The sequence below is a fragment of the Dendrobates tinctorius genome, unplaced genomic scaffold (assembly GCF_039654945.1).
Source record: "Dendrobates tinctorius isolate UK_male_01 unplaced genomic scaffold, ASM3965494v1 ptg000151l, whole genome shotgun sequence".
NCBI lineage: Eukaryota > Metazoa > Chordata > Amphibia > Anura > Dendrobatidae > Dendrobates > Dendrobates tinctorius.
The window spans coordinates 27,027,737-27,044,357 of NW_027361818.1; the positions used below are offsets into that span (position 1 = coordinate 27,027,737).

General features: G+C 41.6%; 1 protein-coding gene across 1 annotated transcript in view; it reads right to left on the bottom strand.

The window, feature by feature from the left end:
• The window catches only part of LOC141050133 (olfactory receptor 11L1-like), a 38,278-nt gene that overhangs the window by 8,274 nt on the left and 13,383 nt on the right, over positions 1 to 16,621 (bottom strand). The window contains exon 3 of the mRNA XM_073546965.1: positions 5,342 to 5,396. Coding sequence (XP_073403066.1) covers positions 5,342 to 5,396 — 55 coding nt within the window. The remainder of the gene's footprint in view (positions 1 to 5,341; positions 5,397 to 16,621) is intronic.

Below are 16,621 nucleotides of genomic sequence, written 5' to 3' on the forward strand. Positions count from 1 at the left end.
GTAGTGGACCGGTTTAGTTAGATGTGTCATCTGGTCCCATTCAATAAATTACCCTTTGCTAAGACACTTGCCAGGGCATTTGTGAAAGAGATTGTAATACCAGCTACTGCAGCTGTCTATGAACAGTAGCTGAAGATTCAAAGTGCTTACAAGCTGGTTTCAAGACGGGCTGGAGTCCCTAAAGGGTGTGGTAAATTTATGACCTCGACCACCTCTACCATGTCCCACTGTGCTTCAGATGCTGCAAGGGCATGGCTGCCTCATATAGGCAAATGTCAAAATGTTATTTGCCTTTCTCAGTAAATTGATTTTTTTTAACTTTATTCCATACTGGCTGACGAGCCAAGCATTGCCCGGGCATTGTAACTAACAATGGTTAGTTATAACAAATTATAATGATTATATCTATATTCATAAAGCTGAGTGCATAGCCCCGCCCACTCCACATCATCCTGTTAGCCAAAGCCACTGCACTACTTCCCCTAATATCCCACATCATCCCGTCAGCCAGAGCCACCAGACAACGACCCTTAATATCCTACATCAACCCCTCAGTCAGAGCCACCAGACTACTACCCCTAATATCCTACATCATCCCATCAGTCAGAGCCACTGGACTACTACCCCTAATATCCCACATCATCCCGTCAGCCAGAGCCACAGGACTACTTCCCCTAATATCCCACATCATCCCGTCAGCCAGAGCCACCAGACAACGACCCTTAATATCCTACATCAACCCATCAGTCAGAGCCACCAGACTACTACCCCTAATATCCTACATCATCCCATCAGTCAGAGCCACTGGACTACTACCCCTAATATCCCACATCATCCCGTCAGCCAGAGCCACAGGACTACTTCCCCTAATATCCCACATCATCCCGTCAGCCAGAGCCACCAGACAACGACCCTTAATATCCTACATCAACCCATCAGTCAGAGCCACCAGACTACTACCCCTAATATCCTACATCATTCCATCAGTCAGAGCCACTGGACTACTACCCCTAATATCCTACATCATTCCATCAGTCAGAGCCACTGGACTACTACCCCTAATATCCCACATCATCCCATCAGCCAGAGCCACAGGACTACTTCCCCTAATATCCCACATCATCCCGTCAGCCAGAGCCACCAGACAACGACCCTTAATATCCCACATCAACCCATCAGTCAGAGCCACCAGACTACTACCCCTAATATCCTACATCATCCCATCAGTCAGAGCCACTGGACTACTACCCCTAATATCCCACATCATCCCATCAGTCAGAGCCACTGGACTACTACCCCTAATATCCCACATCATCCCGTCAGCCAGAGCCACCGGACTACTACCCCTAATATCCCACATCATCATGGCAGTCAGAGCTTCCAGACTACTACCCCTAATATCCCACATCATCCTGTCAGTCAGAGCCACCGGACTAGTAACACTAATATCACACATCATTCCATCATCCGGAGCCACCAGACTACTACCTATATCCAACATCATCCCATCAGAGGCAACATTGTCAGGTTGGTGCTGTTACACGGATAAAAATGATACCTGGGTTGGAGAAATCTGTCTTGTTTCTTTTTTTAATCTGTGTTTGAATTTTTAAGTTAATGAGATGCTTCATGCCAGACAAAGAGAAGTTCCTGATTCTGGCCTCACCCTGCAGTCTGTGTCAGAGGGTGGTCTGTGTTGGCACGGTAATAAATTGTGTTATTTCCAGCTTTACAGAAGCACGATAGCACCATAGAAATTATAAGAATAATAGGCCTCAGTTACCACAACTGTCTACAAGGAAAACTGTTGCTCATAGCTTAGCTTTCATCTTTAAACAGCTCTGGTGAAATGAAAGATGCTTAGTTATTTGTTGCTATGGGCAACACAGGCAGTGTACCTGTTGTTGTCAAGAAGATATGCCTATGAAATATACATATTTATATTCATATATACAGTCATGGCCAAAAGTATTGACACCCCTGCCATTCTGTCAGATAATACTCAGTTTCTTCCTGAAAATGATTGCAAACACAAATTCTTTGTTATTATTATCTTCATTTAATTTGTCTTAAATGAAAAAACACAAAAAGAATTGTCCTAAAGCCAAATTGGATATAATTCCACACCAAACATAAAAAAGAGGGTGGACAAAAGTATTGGCACTGTTCGAAAAATCATGTGATACTTCTCTAATTTGTGTAATTAACAGCACCTGTAACCTACCTGTGGCACCTAACAGGTGTTGGCAATAATTAAATCACACTTGCAGCCAGTTGACATGGATTAAAGTTGACTCAACCTCTGTCCTGTGTCCTTGTGTGTACCACATTGAGCATGGAGAAAAGAAAGAAGACCAAAGAACTGTCTGAGGACTTGAGAAACCAAACTGTGAGGAAGCATGAGCAATCTCCAGGCTACAAGTCCATCTCCAAAGACCAGAATGTTCCTGTGTCTACCGTGTGCAGTGTCATCAAGAATTTAAAGCCCATGGCACTGTGGCTAACCTCCCCTCCCTAGATGTGGACGGAAAAGAAAAATTTACAAGAGATTTCAACTCAAGATTGTGCGGATGTTGGATAAAGAACCTCGACTAACATCCGAACAAGTTCAAGCTGCCCTGCAGTCCGAGAGTACAACAGTGTCAACCCGTACTATCCGTCGGTGTCTGAATGAAAAGGGACTGTATGGTAGGAGACCCAGGAAGATCCCACTTCTTACCCCGAGACATAAAAAAGCCAGGCTGGAGTTTGCCAAAACTTACCTGAAAAAGCCTAAAACATTTTGGAAGAATGTTCTCTGGTCAGATGAGACAAAAGTAGAGCTTTTTGGGCAAAGGCATCAACATAGAGTTTACAGGAGAAAAAAAGAGGCATTCAAAGAAAAGAACACGGTCCCTAAAGTCAAACATGGCGGAGGTTCCCTGATGTTTTGGGGTTGCTTTGCTGCCTCTGACACTGGACTGCTTGACCGTGTGCATGGCATAATGAAGTCTGAAGACTACCAACAAATTTTGCAGCATAATGTAGGGCCCAGTGTGAGAAAGCTGGGTCTCCCTCAGAGGTCATGGGTCTTCCAGCAGGACAATGATCCAAAATACACTTCAAAAAGCACTAGAAAATGGTTTGAGAGAAAGCACTGGAGACTTCTAAGGTGGCCAGCAATGAGTCCAGACCTGAATCCCATAGAACACCTGTGGAGAGATCTAAAAATTGCAGTCTGGAGAAGGCACCCTTCAAATATCAGGGACCTTGAGCAGTTTGCCAAAGAAGAATGGTCTAAAATTCCAGCAGAGCATTGTAAGAAACTCATTGATGGTTACCGGAAGCGGTTGGTCGCAGTTATTCTGGCTAAAGGTTGTGCAACCAAGTATTAGGCTGAGGGTGCCAATATTTTTGTCCGGCCCATTTTTGGAGTTTTGTGTGAAATGATCAATGTTTTGCTTTTTGCTTCATTCTCTTTTGTGTTTTTTCATTTAAGACAAATTAAATGAAGATAATAATACCAAAGAATTTGTGTTTGCAATCATTTTCAGGAAGAAACTGAATATCATCTGACAGAATTGCAAGGGTGTCAATACTTTTGGCCATGACTGTATATATATATACTAGATATTATATGTATATTAGATGTTTATTATACGGGGCTTTGTGTGTGGAGTGAGTGTGGCTATGCGGAGTGGGCAGGGCTATGTGGAGTGGGCATGGCTTGATACACATACATACATACACTCAGTTTTATATGTACAGATATTCAGCAGCTGTCTCTGTAGTCTGTAGCCTAAGCCAAGGTCCATTTATTTACCAGTACGCATTTTAGCGTCTCCAGACTAGGAATCTCATCAGGTGAGCAATCTCTCTTTGTGAACATCTGTAAATTGGCTGATTTCCGTATCCTGCATGGAATATTGGTTACTTTGGACATTCTTCCACTCATTTCTTCTGAAACATTAGCAGAGTGTGAGTTCCAGCCGACCTCTTTTCTAAAAGATCCCCTACTGGGCCTGCTATGAAGGAATGTCACAAAAGACCCTTTTATCCCGAGGTAATATGGAACATTACAAGAGCTTTTTCCTACTTAAAGGTAAGCTCTGCAAAATTGTCTTTTAACTGTCCCTAACTTATCCCTTCATGCCACAGCCTGTTCTATCTTTCCAAACCAGGCCAAATTTTTCAATTTTGACCAGTGTCACTTAACATGCTAATAACTCTGGAATGCATTATCATATTCCAGTGATTCTGAGATTGTTATTTCATATTTCGCTGTTTTTTGTGATAGTAGTAAATTTAACTCATATGATTTGTGTTTTTTATGAAAATATTAACAATTTAAAAAGAAATGTTGAAAAATGTTTAATTTTTGAACTTTTAATATTTATGACCTAAAAAAATTGGACATAATAGTAATTCCACAGAAATAATTTCATAAATAACATTTACCACATGGGTCCTTCATGGCAGCAACATTTTCGAAACATATTCATCTTTTTTGTTTTGACATAAGAAGGTTTGAAAATTTTGCAATACTCTCATTTTTTTTATATAAACTCTTTATTTAAGAATGTTGTTACAGAATTATTATCAAAATACAAGTCAGTATAATCAACATTCAAATATTCTTAATGAAGAAATTCAGGAAGGGAATGGGAGAAGAGGTGGGAAGGGGAAACGTGGATTCAGGTAAAGTTGGGAAGGAATGGAAGGGGTGGGGATGGTAGTCCCATTGGATGAAAGCCTCTATCTTTAGACTCACAGTTGTAGAAAGCAAAGTATATATATTCATATAAAGCATAAATAGTACACTGCATCAAAATTCCTTCCGTTACAGCTTAATATTGATAAATAAACCATTGGTGCCATCTTCCATTTAAAGTGTCTTGTTTGCAGTGAGCCAGTCGAATTTTTTCAAGGGAATATATATTGTTAGCCTAGTTTACCCATTCTGATAAGGAAGGTGGATCAGTATCCTTCCAATGTCTAGCGATGAGGATTTTAGCTGCGTTAAGTACGTGAGAACTCACAATGTAGTCACTTACACATTTGAGCCCAGGATGGACATTCAAGAGGACCTGTTTAGATGTCAGAGGGGGCATTGTTCGAAAGACCTTCTTTATGTGACTATATATCATTTCCTAGAAGGGTATAATTTTGGTACATTCATATAGAAATCATGGGGCCCCATAGCAAAGGTCTGAATGGGCCCCTCCCCCCCGCCAAAAAGAAAAAAAAAAAATCAACAGGTGCTCTTAACTCCAGGCATGCATGTTATAGGTCAAACAATTAATTTTATAGCTAGTCTTTGATTTTTTTCTCATTTGAGTTAAAGAAAAAGTAAAACACTTACATCCAATTTGATATATTCCTTATAAAAGTCAAAATGGAAGATTAAGCAGGACAACCTGAAAGAGCAAAACAGATATATAATAATTACTTTACATAACAAGTGAACCTTCCAAAAAACTGCCTAAATCAATAGTATAAGTGAATGTAAGAGACTTTGTAATATCTTCTCAGGAATATAATATATAGGTTCATTCTATTCTTATGAGTCAATTTTTCCCCTCCCCGTCTCAAACTCATTTACTCTTAATACACTGTTCAAGTCAGTCTTGATCAGCACAATGATTTCACAAATTAGGAGGAAGAGGAGGAGCAAAGCCAGGAGGAAGCACAAAAAACATTCTCCTGCAGGTTTATTAGCTTATTCCAAAGCTGAATTCCCAGCTGCAATGCTCAGTACTGCTATATCATTTCCTTCATACCTCTGTTCTACCCAAGGAAGAGCTAAAATAATATTTGTATGGGAGACACTAGTTCAAAGCCAATTGCAAATAGTGCCTGTAGGGTGAAAATTAACAGTGTAACAACCTTAAAATAAAAAATAGATCTTTTTTTTTATTTTTAAACAGGAAATGTATGTTATATTAAACTCAGAATACTTACAGTAATAGCTGGTGAATTCCCCAAAGCAAATGAGACTTTGTATCCAAAACTCAAACTTTAAACTTAAACAAGAAATCACACAAGCGCTTACCAAGCAATCAACTCTAGTGATTCCCCAGCTGCTAGGTCTAGTGCAGGTCGGTGTCAGCCCACAAATGCAAAATAAACAGGAAGACCTGCGCTAAAAGGGTTAAATTGAGGCTGCAAAAGTAAACAAATGATAGTCAAAGGCACCCCCCAAGTAAACATATACCAGTTCAACAAAAGTGCAAGCTCCAAATGCAATAGATAGTTGCACATAAAACAGTAATCATTAAATACTCGTCCTCAAGTTAACAGGCATGCACTCACCAGAGAAAACGATGATGATGATGATGATAATGAAAGCTGCAAAAGGTGAATCCCACAGATATAATATCAGTGCTGATATGTACAAGCACCGCCGCTGTGGAAAAAAAGGCTGAGCATGTCCCGGAAGGAACAGGGACATAAATTACAAAAACAGCAGGAGTTGCATACCAGCAGAGGTGACGGGAGCACAATGCAGGGTGATAATGTGCTAGGAAGTCCGTGCACAAACGGCGTGCTGCCAAAATAAGAAGCGTTGGTTCATTCCAGGACATTCCGGGACATGCTCAGCCTTTTTTTCCACTCCAACAGTGGAGCAGGACCAAGCAACTTCCCCAGATCAGTCGGCTACAGGACCTGCGCCTCCCGGGGCTTCCGCAATGGTCTCAAGGCAGGAGATTTTGATGAGTCACTGCCTGCATTACTCCTCCCCTGGCTTCCAGGAGCTGTATATTCATTAATATCCATCAGAAATCTTCAAAAAGGGTCTCAAAGTGATCCTGGTGGTGGCAGCAATCCAGTTCAAAGGGTCTTCTGACAAAAGTCACTCTTTAAAGCTTTATCTGTCGCTGTTTCCAAACAGCTTCATGGGAGCTCAGAGCTCACACGTCCTCCTGCATTGAGCTCCAGGCCACGCCCCCCCTTCTTTCAGTTTTTGAATAAAATTAACAAAATCATTTTTTAAGGGACCACTTCAATTTTCAAGTGACTTTGAGGGTCGAATATGTCGGAAAGCCCGCAATAAAACTTCATTGTAAAAACGGTACCCCTCATGGTATTCAGAACCGCATTCAAGAAGTTTCTTAACAGGAGGAATTATAGCAAACTGAAAGAAAATAAAGAAAACTGATGTGTTGTTCACTTAAATGTTGCTTTAGCTCCATATCTTTAATTTTCAGAAAGGTAGCAGGAGAAAAGTTACCACCCAATTTGCTGTGCAATTTCTCATGATGAGTGTGCAGAAACCCCAAATGTGGAGGAAAACTACGGTTTGGATGCACAGCAGAACTCTGAAGGGAATGAGCGTTATTTGACTTTTCAAGTTCAAATTTGTCCGAAATAGATTGCAGACACGTACCTCACTTGTACTATGGTACAAAAACAGCAGAAAACCTACAAAATTGAAAAGATTTTGGAAACCCCTCTTAGAAATTAACTAGGGGTGTGTTGCACATTTTGAACCCACAGGTGCTTCACTGGATTTGAAAATTTTAAAACATTAAAACATAAAAATGAAAAATGGACTATGCAATTTGTGATACAATTTCTCTTGAGTACTGCTGATCCCGCATACCTGGAAGGGAAAAATTGAAATTTGACTTTTCAAGCGTAGATTTTACAGGAGTTCACCATGTCGCATTTGAAGAGCCACTGAAAAGACAAAATAGCAGGAATCTGCCACATATGATCCCATTTTGAAAATTAAACCTCTTGAGGATATTGTCTGGTGATGCAATGAGCATTTTAATCCCACAGCTCATTCACAGAATAGAGCGGCATTGGACTCTGAAAATGAAAAATTATTTTTTTCCACTACACTGTTTTAATTTTCAAAAGTGTTATTAGGAGAAAAATGGAGCACATCATTTGTTATGCGGTTTCTCCTGTGTTTGCAAATACCTAATTTGTGTTTGGAAACTAGTTTTCAGCTGCAATGCAAAAGGGAAGGGGCGCCATATCCATTCATTGGCTCTGCAGTGCACATATAAAGGAGAAATTCCATAATGAGCATGTGCCTTCAAAACCCCCTATCCTTAACCCAAAACTATATTGGACTATATGTCCATGGTGTGCCTACCGAAGGAGGGTCACATTGCAGAGATCTGCATTCCCTCATACTCGAAGGGTGCAGTTTCTTCCGGGGCGTGCCAGGTTGGGGGTGGTTGTGCATGTTAAGTACCCTGTATGCGCTGTGTATATGGCCCTTATTGGCTGTAACAGGGATGTCAATTGTTAGTGTATGGTACTAGGGATCGGCACCCTACGGCCAAAGGGACTTCCTGAATCTCACTCCGGTGGACCATAGTGGAACGCACAGCGGTCATGAAATGGGACACTTCTGGGAGTCAGTGGCGGTCAGAGCTGGAGCATGCGCTGTGACATCATGGTAAGTTCTAAAGTAACCAGAGGGGAGGGTGTCATGATTGTGGACAAGGTTCCTTCCCTGTTCTCACAGGGTTAATTTTGTATGGCCTCCTTTTGGTTTGGGGAGGGCTATATTTACCCGCCTTCGTCTGGGGATCCTTGTCAGTGATACATCTGTCTTGGTTGTGTGTCTGACCCCCTGGTGTGCTTGCATACTGTGTAGTCCGCTTGCCTTCTTGTGTAGGGTCCGGTCCGTTTTCTGCATTGCTTTGTGATTCTGTGCTTACTGTCTGTTTCAGGCTCTGACCTTCGGCTTGATGCTCTTACTAATCTCCTGTCTGCCTCATTTGTACTGCACCGCTATCTTCGGCTACCTGACCTTCTGCCACATCCTGACCACTCTCAGCGTCTTACTCTTTGGCACTTCATCGACCTCCTGGCTTAAACGTCGGAACGTTCAGACTACTCTCCGGTTTAATGAAAAGAGGAACCAGCGCTCTGCACTATATAAGAATGTAGTAACACAGTAGTAAAAGGATAGAGATGAACAAAAAAGAAACAAAAAAGAAAAGAAAGCACTACAAAAATAAACAACAATTTTATTGGTACACAAATACAATTAAACCACAATTAAAAAAAACATGAAACTGTATCCACTCAGAGAAAATAACAATAGTAAAAGAGTAATACATCGGTAATTGTCAAAAAAACCCTCCTGATGGCCCCCTCATATATATATATAGGGGTTACTATTGTGTTATTTTCTCTGAGTGGATACAGTTTCATGGGTTTTTTTATTGTATTTGTGTACCAATAAAATTGTTGTTTCTTTTTGTATATTGTTGTGGTGTGCATATTTTCCAGCAGTGCTTTATTTTCTTTATTGTTCATTACTCTCCAATTTCTCCAGTCACCACCACTACTCGGCATCTGACTCTGCCTCCTGTCACTCGCCCGGTGGTCACGTGTTTCAGGCCCTGCGCTCCGGCAGGTAAGCTCACCGCAGCGCTCCCCTCTCACCCCCTGTCCTTCTATATCCCATGCACAGACCCCTGCTGTAAGTCTGCAGCAGGGTTCTTGATAGAGGGTTACAGCACGGTGAGCCTGTCATTCTCAGGTGAACGGAGGGAGACAAAAAAAAGACTCGAGGCAGGAGAGCACTGGTGGACAGGAGAGATTTGTGGTGCTAAATATAAATACAAAAAAATAAAAATAAATAAAATACTTGCAGCTGATAATTCTTGTTGTAAGACATGCTGCTTATGCATTCAAAATGTACAGTATGTACAGGCACACTAGATAAGATAGTGAAAATAAATATAAAAAATAAAATTAAAAAAGCAAAAAATAAATAAGTTTGAAAATTAAGTAAGTAAAGAAAATTAAGAAGGTAGTGTGAAGCGTGAAGTGGACAGGAGGTTGGGAGAAGAGAGGAAACTGGGGGGTAGTAGGCTGCATGGGGAGGGAGGGGAAATGCCTGAGGATGTTCCGTGGATCCAGGGGGAACATGAGGGAACGCAAAGTGAGTCCATAGTCCAAGAAGGTGGCCATCATATACGATGCTCCAGAGAAAAATGATATGGTAAGTGTCTGGGAGGGATGAAAGACTGTAGTCCTAATGAAAGTGTGGCTGAGGTGTTGGATTGGGTGGGTGGAGCATTGGAGGAATGTGGGGCGACCAAGGGTGATATATCTTGTCCTCCAAATGATAAGAGCTGGGTCCAAGCTGGAAATGTTCACCATGCATCCCATAAATTCTTTATCTGATGTTATCAGTGTTCTTCCCCTGATTTTACATTTGTTAATCGCAGTTTGAATGCTGCTGACTGTCATTAGCAATTCCTTTGATATCGTTTTGTATCCCTTTCCTGTTTTATAGAGTTCAACTACCTTTTCCAGTAGATCCATTGACAGTTCTTTTGCTTTCCCCATTACTCACAATCTGGAAACGTCAGTGGCTGGATGAAAGCTGCAAGGTCTGTCTGGATCCCAGAAACTCACTTAGCTTTTATGCACACGCACTGATTACAAGCAAACAGGTCACAGGTGAGGATGTTACCTTTAGTAGCCATTCAAACCCATTTTTGTCAACTTCTGTGCATGTTACCAGGCCAAAATCATCAGTGTATGTGAACTTTTGATCAGGGTCATTTGGATGTTTTGGGTGGTCATTATGATTTATAAAGAGAAAACACAGTAGTCTGACAATAAGTGGCTTCACCCAACCACTAACCTTGAGTGGAGAAAAAGTTTTGGTGTTATCACTCATATTCTCTGAAAAAAGGCCAAGAAAGCAAAAGTTCTGCCGGAGTGTGTAAACTTTAGAGCACAACTGTAGATACAGTCAAAAACATAGCTCAAAATAGTCATAGCTTATAACTCATAGATATATAGGTTCAAATTAATATATTTTGACTTGAGCATGAGTAGAGCATCCATAAAATGCATGAACATGATCATGTATAAAATTAATTAATATGAATCGTAAATATTTGGAAAGAAGCATAATTCATGAACTCTCGAATAGACATCTCAAAATAATAAAAGAACAAATAAATATGAGTAAAGATTTCTTCACGCATTTGCTTTTTATGTCCATATGTGGTCTATTTTTTAAGGACTGCAAATACAGATATAAGCATAGCACACCCATTGTATTAAATGATTGTGCACACATCAGGTTTTTCACACGGACGGTGTGTCCAAATTAAAAACTTGCATACATGTCTATTTTTTAACGGACCGCAGACAAAAGGTATGCTGCACACGTGAGCACTAATGACACATGGATGACATCCGTGTGTTATCAATGTGAAATGTACCGGCGCCTGGGAAAAAGCAGTAGAGTTCACGCTTTTCCCAGATGTCAGGTGCTGACTTCAATGGTCATCATTGTCATCTGATCTCCCTGCAATCAGTAAGACTAGGGGAGTCAGATTACATCTGTAGTCAGCGGCCGCCTTCTGAGTCTAGCATTGACAACAACTATCATCAGTGTTGCCTGATCTCCCTGCAACCAGCAAGATCAGGCAAGTCTGATGATATAGTAAGGCGCCGCGGTCACCATCTTTGTCTAGCACATATTAAGTACAGAATTTTTAACTTAAAATGGTGTGGGGTCCCCCGTAGTTTTAATATTAATATTATTATTATTATTTATTTATTTATTTAGCACCATTGGTTCCATGGTGCTGTACATGAGAAGGGGTTACATACAAATTACAGATATCACTTACAGTAAACAAACTAACAATCACCGACTGACACAGAGGAGAGAGAGGACCCTGCCCTTTTGGGCTTACATTCTACAGGATGGTGGGGAAGGAGACAGTAGGTTGGGGGGTTGCAGCTGCTCCAGTGATGGTGAGGCAGAAGCTCCAGTAGAGGTGAGGAGACAGCGGGGATCATTGCAGGCTGTAAGCTTTCCTGAAGAGATGGATTTTCAAGCTCCGTCTGAAGGATCCGATTGTGGTTGATAGTCGGATGTTTTGGGGCAAAGAATTCCAAAGGATGGGGGAGAAGTCTTAGAGGTGGTTGGGTGAGGAGCGAATAAGTGTGGAGGAGAGAAGGAGGTCATGGGATGACCGGAGATTACATGAGGGAAGGTATCGGGAGATTAGTTTAGAGACATATGGGGGGACAGGTTATAGATGGCCTTGTAGGTCAGTATTAGTGATTTGAATTGGATACGCTGAGGGAATGGAAGCCAGTGAAGAGATTTGCAGAGGGGAGAAGCGGAGGAGTAATGAGGAGAGAGATGAATTAGTCGGGCGGCAGAGTTAAGGATGGACTGGAGAGGTGAGAGGGTGCTAACAGGGAGGTCACAGAAAAGGATGTTGCAATAGTCGAGGCGGGAGATGATGATGGCATGTACAAGCATTTTAGTAGAATGAGGGTTGAGGAAGGGACGGCTTCTGGAAATATTTTTGAGCTGGAGGCGACAGGAGGTGGAGAGAGCTTGGATGTGCGGTTTGAAGGACAGGGCAGAGTCAAGGGTCACTCCGAGGCAGCGTATCTCTGGTATGGGGGAAAGCGTGATGTCGTCAATGGTTATAGATAAGTCGGGTAAGGAAGATCTGTGAGATGGGGGAAAGATGATCAGTTCAGATTTGTCTACATTGAATTTGAGGAAGTGAGAGGAGAAGAAGGAGGATATGGCTGATAGACACTCTGGGATTCTGGACAGCAGAGAGGTGACGTCTGGGCCAGAGAGGTAGATCTGAGTGTCATCGGCATAAAGGTGGTACATGAATCCATGGGACTTTATGAGTTGCCCCAGGCCAAGTGTATAGATTGAGAAGAGTAGGGGTCCTAGAACAGAGCCTTGGGGGACTCCAACAGAGAGAGGGTAGGATGAGGAGGTAGTGTGGGAGTGGGAGATGCTGAATGTGCGGTTGGAAAGGTATGAGGAGATCCAGGATAGGGCAAGGTCTTTGATGCCAAAGGAGGAGAAGATCAGTAGTTGGAGGCAGTGGTCAACTGTGTCAAAAGCAGACGACAGGTCTAGAAGGAGGAGTATAGAGTATTGTCCATTTGCTTTGGCTGTAAGTAGGTCATTGGTAATTTTGGTCAGGGCTGTCTCAGTGGAATGATGGGGACGGAAACCAGATTGTAGATTGTCAAAGAGCAAGTTAGATGAGAGGTGGGAGGAAAGGTCAGCGTGGACATGCTGTTCCAGGAGTTTAGAAGTGAATGGGAGCAGGGATATTGGGCGATAGCTGGACGTGGATGTTGGGTCAAGAGTTGTCTTTTTAAGGATAGGCGTGATTGTGGCATGTTTGAAAGCAGAAGGGAAGATACCACAAGTAAGTGATTGTTTGAAGAGGTGGGTTAGGGATGGGATAAGAGTGGTGGCGAGGTTTGGGAGGAGGTGGGATGGGATGGGGTCAAGTGCACAAGTGGGGAGGTGTGATTTGGAGAGAAGATGAGCAAGCTTAATAACCAGCTAAGAGAAAGCCGACAGCTGGGGGCTTGCATTAATAATCTGGGAAGGGGCCAATAGCCATAAAAGTTCCCTAGCTATTAATATAAAGCTGTTTGCTTAACCTTTATTGGTTATTATTGGGGAGACCCCCAAAAATGACATGGGATCACCCCTATATGTACTAACCAGCAAAGGCTATGTAGACAGCTGCGGGCTATTATTCATAACCTAGGATGCGGCCATGGATATTGGCCCCCTTCCAGATTAAGAGCAACAGGCCTCATCTGCCCTTGAAATGACACATTCATTAGATTTTCCCGCTTGCCCTAGTGTGGTGGCAAGTGGGGTAATAGTTGTTGGGTTGGTGTCAACTTTTTTATGGCCACAGACATCAAGCTCAGGGGTTAATTGCATCACTGCCCCTATAGGCCCAGTGGGAATGCAGCTTCAGTGATCTGTGTTAACTTCGATGACATCACCGCTAGTCACTGAAGCTGCACTCACAGCACATCATTCTCCCATTGTTTTCAGACAGGACCGTTGCATTATGGCACCATCCAGGTTTCTAAACCATATATTGATTATGGCATGGGATAGTATGGTTTATCTTCACTTAGGACAGGTGAAGGATATGGTTGTTTACTGTTTTCTGTTTTTTTAAAGGTGACAACGGATTTAATTGGATAGGGGTAATTGTGAGAATAACTGCTTTTTTATCTTAAATAAAGGAGTCAGTTTCTATCCTTCAAATAAAAGATTTTGTTCTGGCCGTATCTTTTTTATAAATTAACTTTGGTGTTAGTAATGGTGAGACATCGTATAGACGCCTTTCAATTACTAACCTGTGGGCTTGATGTCAGCGGCTATAAAACAACTGACGTCAACCCCTCAAATATTACCTCTGCAAATATTTCCACTGCTCCAGGGAAAGTGTAAAGAGCTGGGCCTATCGCCACAATTTGCGCATCTAATAGATGCACCTTTTCTGTGGTGGCTGTGAGCCGCTATTTTTAGGCTGGCGGGGCCAATATTCATGGCCTTGTACCATCCTGAGAATACCAGCCTCCAGCTCTCTGCTTTAGCTTGGCTGGTAGTCAAAAATGAGGGGGAATCCAAGCCATTTTTTAAAATTATTTGTTTACATTTTAAAAAATGCAAAGGGTATCCCTCTAGTCTTAATAACCAGCCATGATAAAGCTGAAAGCTGAGGATTGCTGAAGCAGTTGTTAGTTTTGCCTGCACTGATTATCAAAAATAAAAGAGACCCTACATCATTTTTTTTTAAATGTATTTATTTATCAGCACCACCTCCTCTCACTGTTATCAATGATGTTATCAGCGAAAGAAGGCATAGGCTGATGGCAGTAGTAGTCTCTCATCAGTTGACTCCTGTGACAGGTGGTAAATGTTTTACTGCTGGTCACAGGTTCTGGCTTACGCTGTCATCTGACAGCACAAGAACTGCAGCTGTCTGACCAATGGTAATAATCTTGTTGCCAGTATTTCATCTGCATGAAAGCATGGAAAACACCCGTTGTTTAGGGTGCTGAACCAGAACAGTAATACATACTTCATAGAGAAGTCCGTGATCGGGGTACATGCCCAAACTGTAAGTGCTCGATGCAGACCTTGAAGTTTACTGTTTGAGTTCTCCCATCGCTAATCCTTTTTGAAAAAATGACCAAGTATGTCAATTCTATGGTTAGGTGGATTCATAACTGGCTCAGTGTTCATACTCACAAAGTGGTAATAGGTGGTTGAACATCCATTTGGAAAAGTCTTTCAAGTGGAGTACCACAAAGCTCCGTCCTGGCCACAGTGTTTTTCAACTAGATAAGAGAACTGAAAGTTACCTAGCTAAATTTGCAGAAGATGCAAAGCTAGAAGGGATAGCTGACACTAGAGAAGACAGAGAAAGGATTTAGAATGATCTAGATAATCTAGAACAATGGGCTGCCACTAATATAATGGTATTTAACAGGGACAAATGCAATATTCTTCATCTGGGCAGGAAAAATGAAACTTGCATCTACAGAATGGGAGGGATAGAACTAAGCAACAGCAAGTACGAAAAATACTTGAGTATACTAATGGATCACAAACTGCTCATGAGTTTATGTAGCATGTATTAAGAGAAGCATAGAGTCTAGATTAGAGTTTTAGAGTTGAGTGAATTTGTTCGCATTCGGCTGACGAATCTGAATTTGCCATATTGGTGCCATATTGGTACCCAATTCGTGACTAATGTATGTTTGACGATCAGTTCCGAACATATTCAGAAATTTATACTCTCATTGACTCTAATGACATTCGGCTGTGTTCAACGAATATTCTCTGCTGATCGTATTCGGAACTGAATTTCAAACATATTCGCACTTCTCTAGTCTAGATCATGTGAATTAATTATTCCATTCGACTTCTCCTTGGTCAGACCTCATCTGGAATACTTTCCACTGCCTCTGGGCACCTAATTTAAAAAAAGACACGGATAAACAAACAAGTTCAGTGAGGAGCTACCAGGATGATGAGCAGACTGCAAAGTATTTCCTAAGAGGAACAATTAAAGGATCTGGGAGTGTTTAGCTTGCAAAAAAGAAAGCTAACAGGAGACTTAATAGCTGTCTACATGTATCTGAAGGGATGTCATAGTGTAGAGGGATCAACATTATTCTAATTTGCACATGGAAACATGAGATGCAATAGAGTGAAACTGAAAGGGAAAAGATACAGATTAGACATTAGAAAAACTTATTGACAGTGAGGTCGATCATTGAGTGGAGCAGGCTGCCACAAGAGATGGTGAGTTCTCCTTCAATGGAAGTCTTCAAACAGAAGATGCACAGACATCTGTCTGAGATGGTTCAGTGAATCTTGCATTGAGCAGGTGGCTGGACACTATGGCCCAGAAGGTTCCTTCCAACTCTAATAGTCTAAGATTCCTTGACAAGACTTTGTTTCAGAAAGCTATTTTTTGTTATCATGCCTGTGTCTATTCATACTTGTCCTCAATATTTGTGTTGTACAGCCCACGTATTGTAAGCCACAAATGACTGTGAAAATAACAACCAGATTTACATGATAGACTCTGGGTGATATTAAACATTTCTTCAACAATATGTGATTTGATCTGTTTCGCTCCATGATCAATAATTCTGCAGCAACAACAGTTTTTTATCCCACTTTTACTAACTCCTCTGCTTGTACCTAATGATGTATTAATTTTTGTCATATGTCCCTTTAATTCGCTCTTACTTAGTTTCCTGGGCAATATTATATTTTTATTAGTTGTCCCACTACGAAATGTGATTTGTGCTTCTGTTGAGA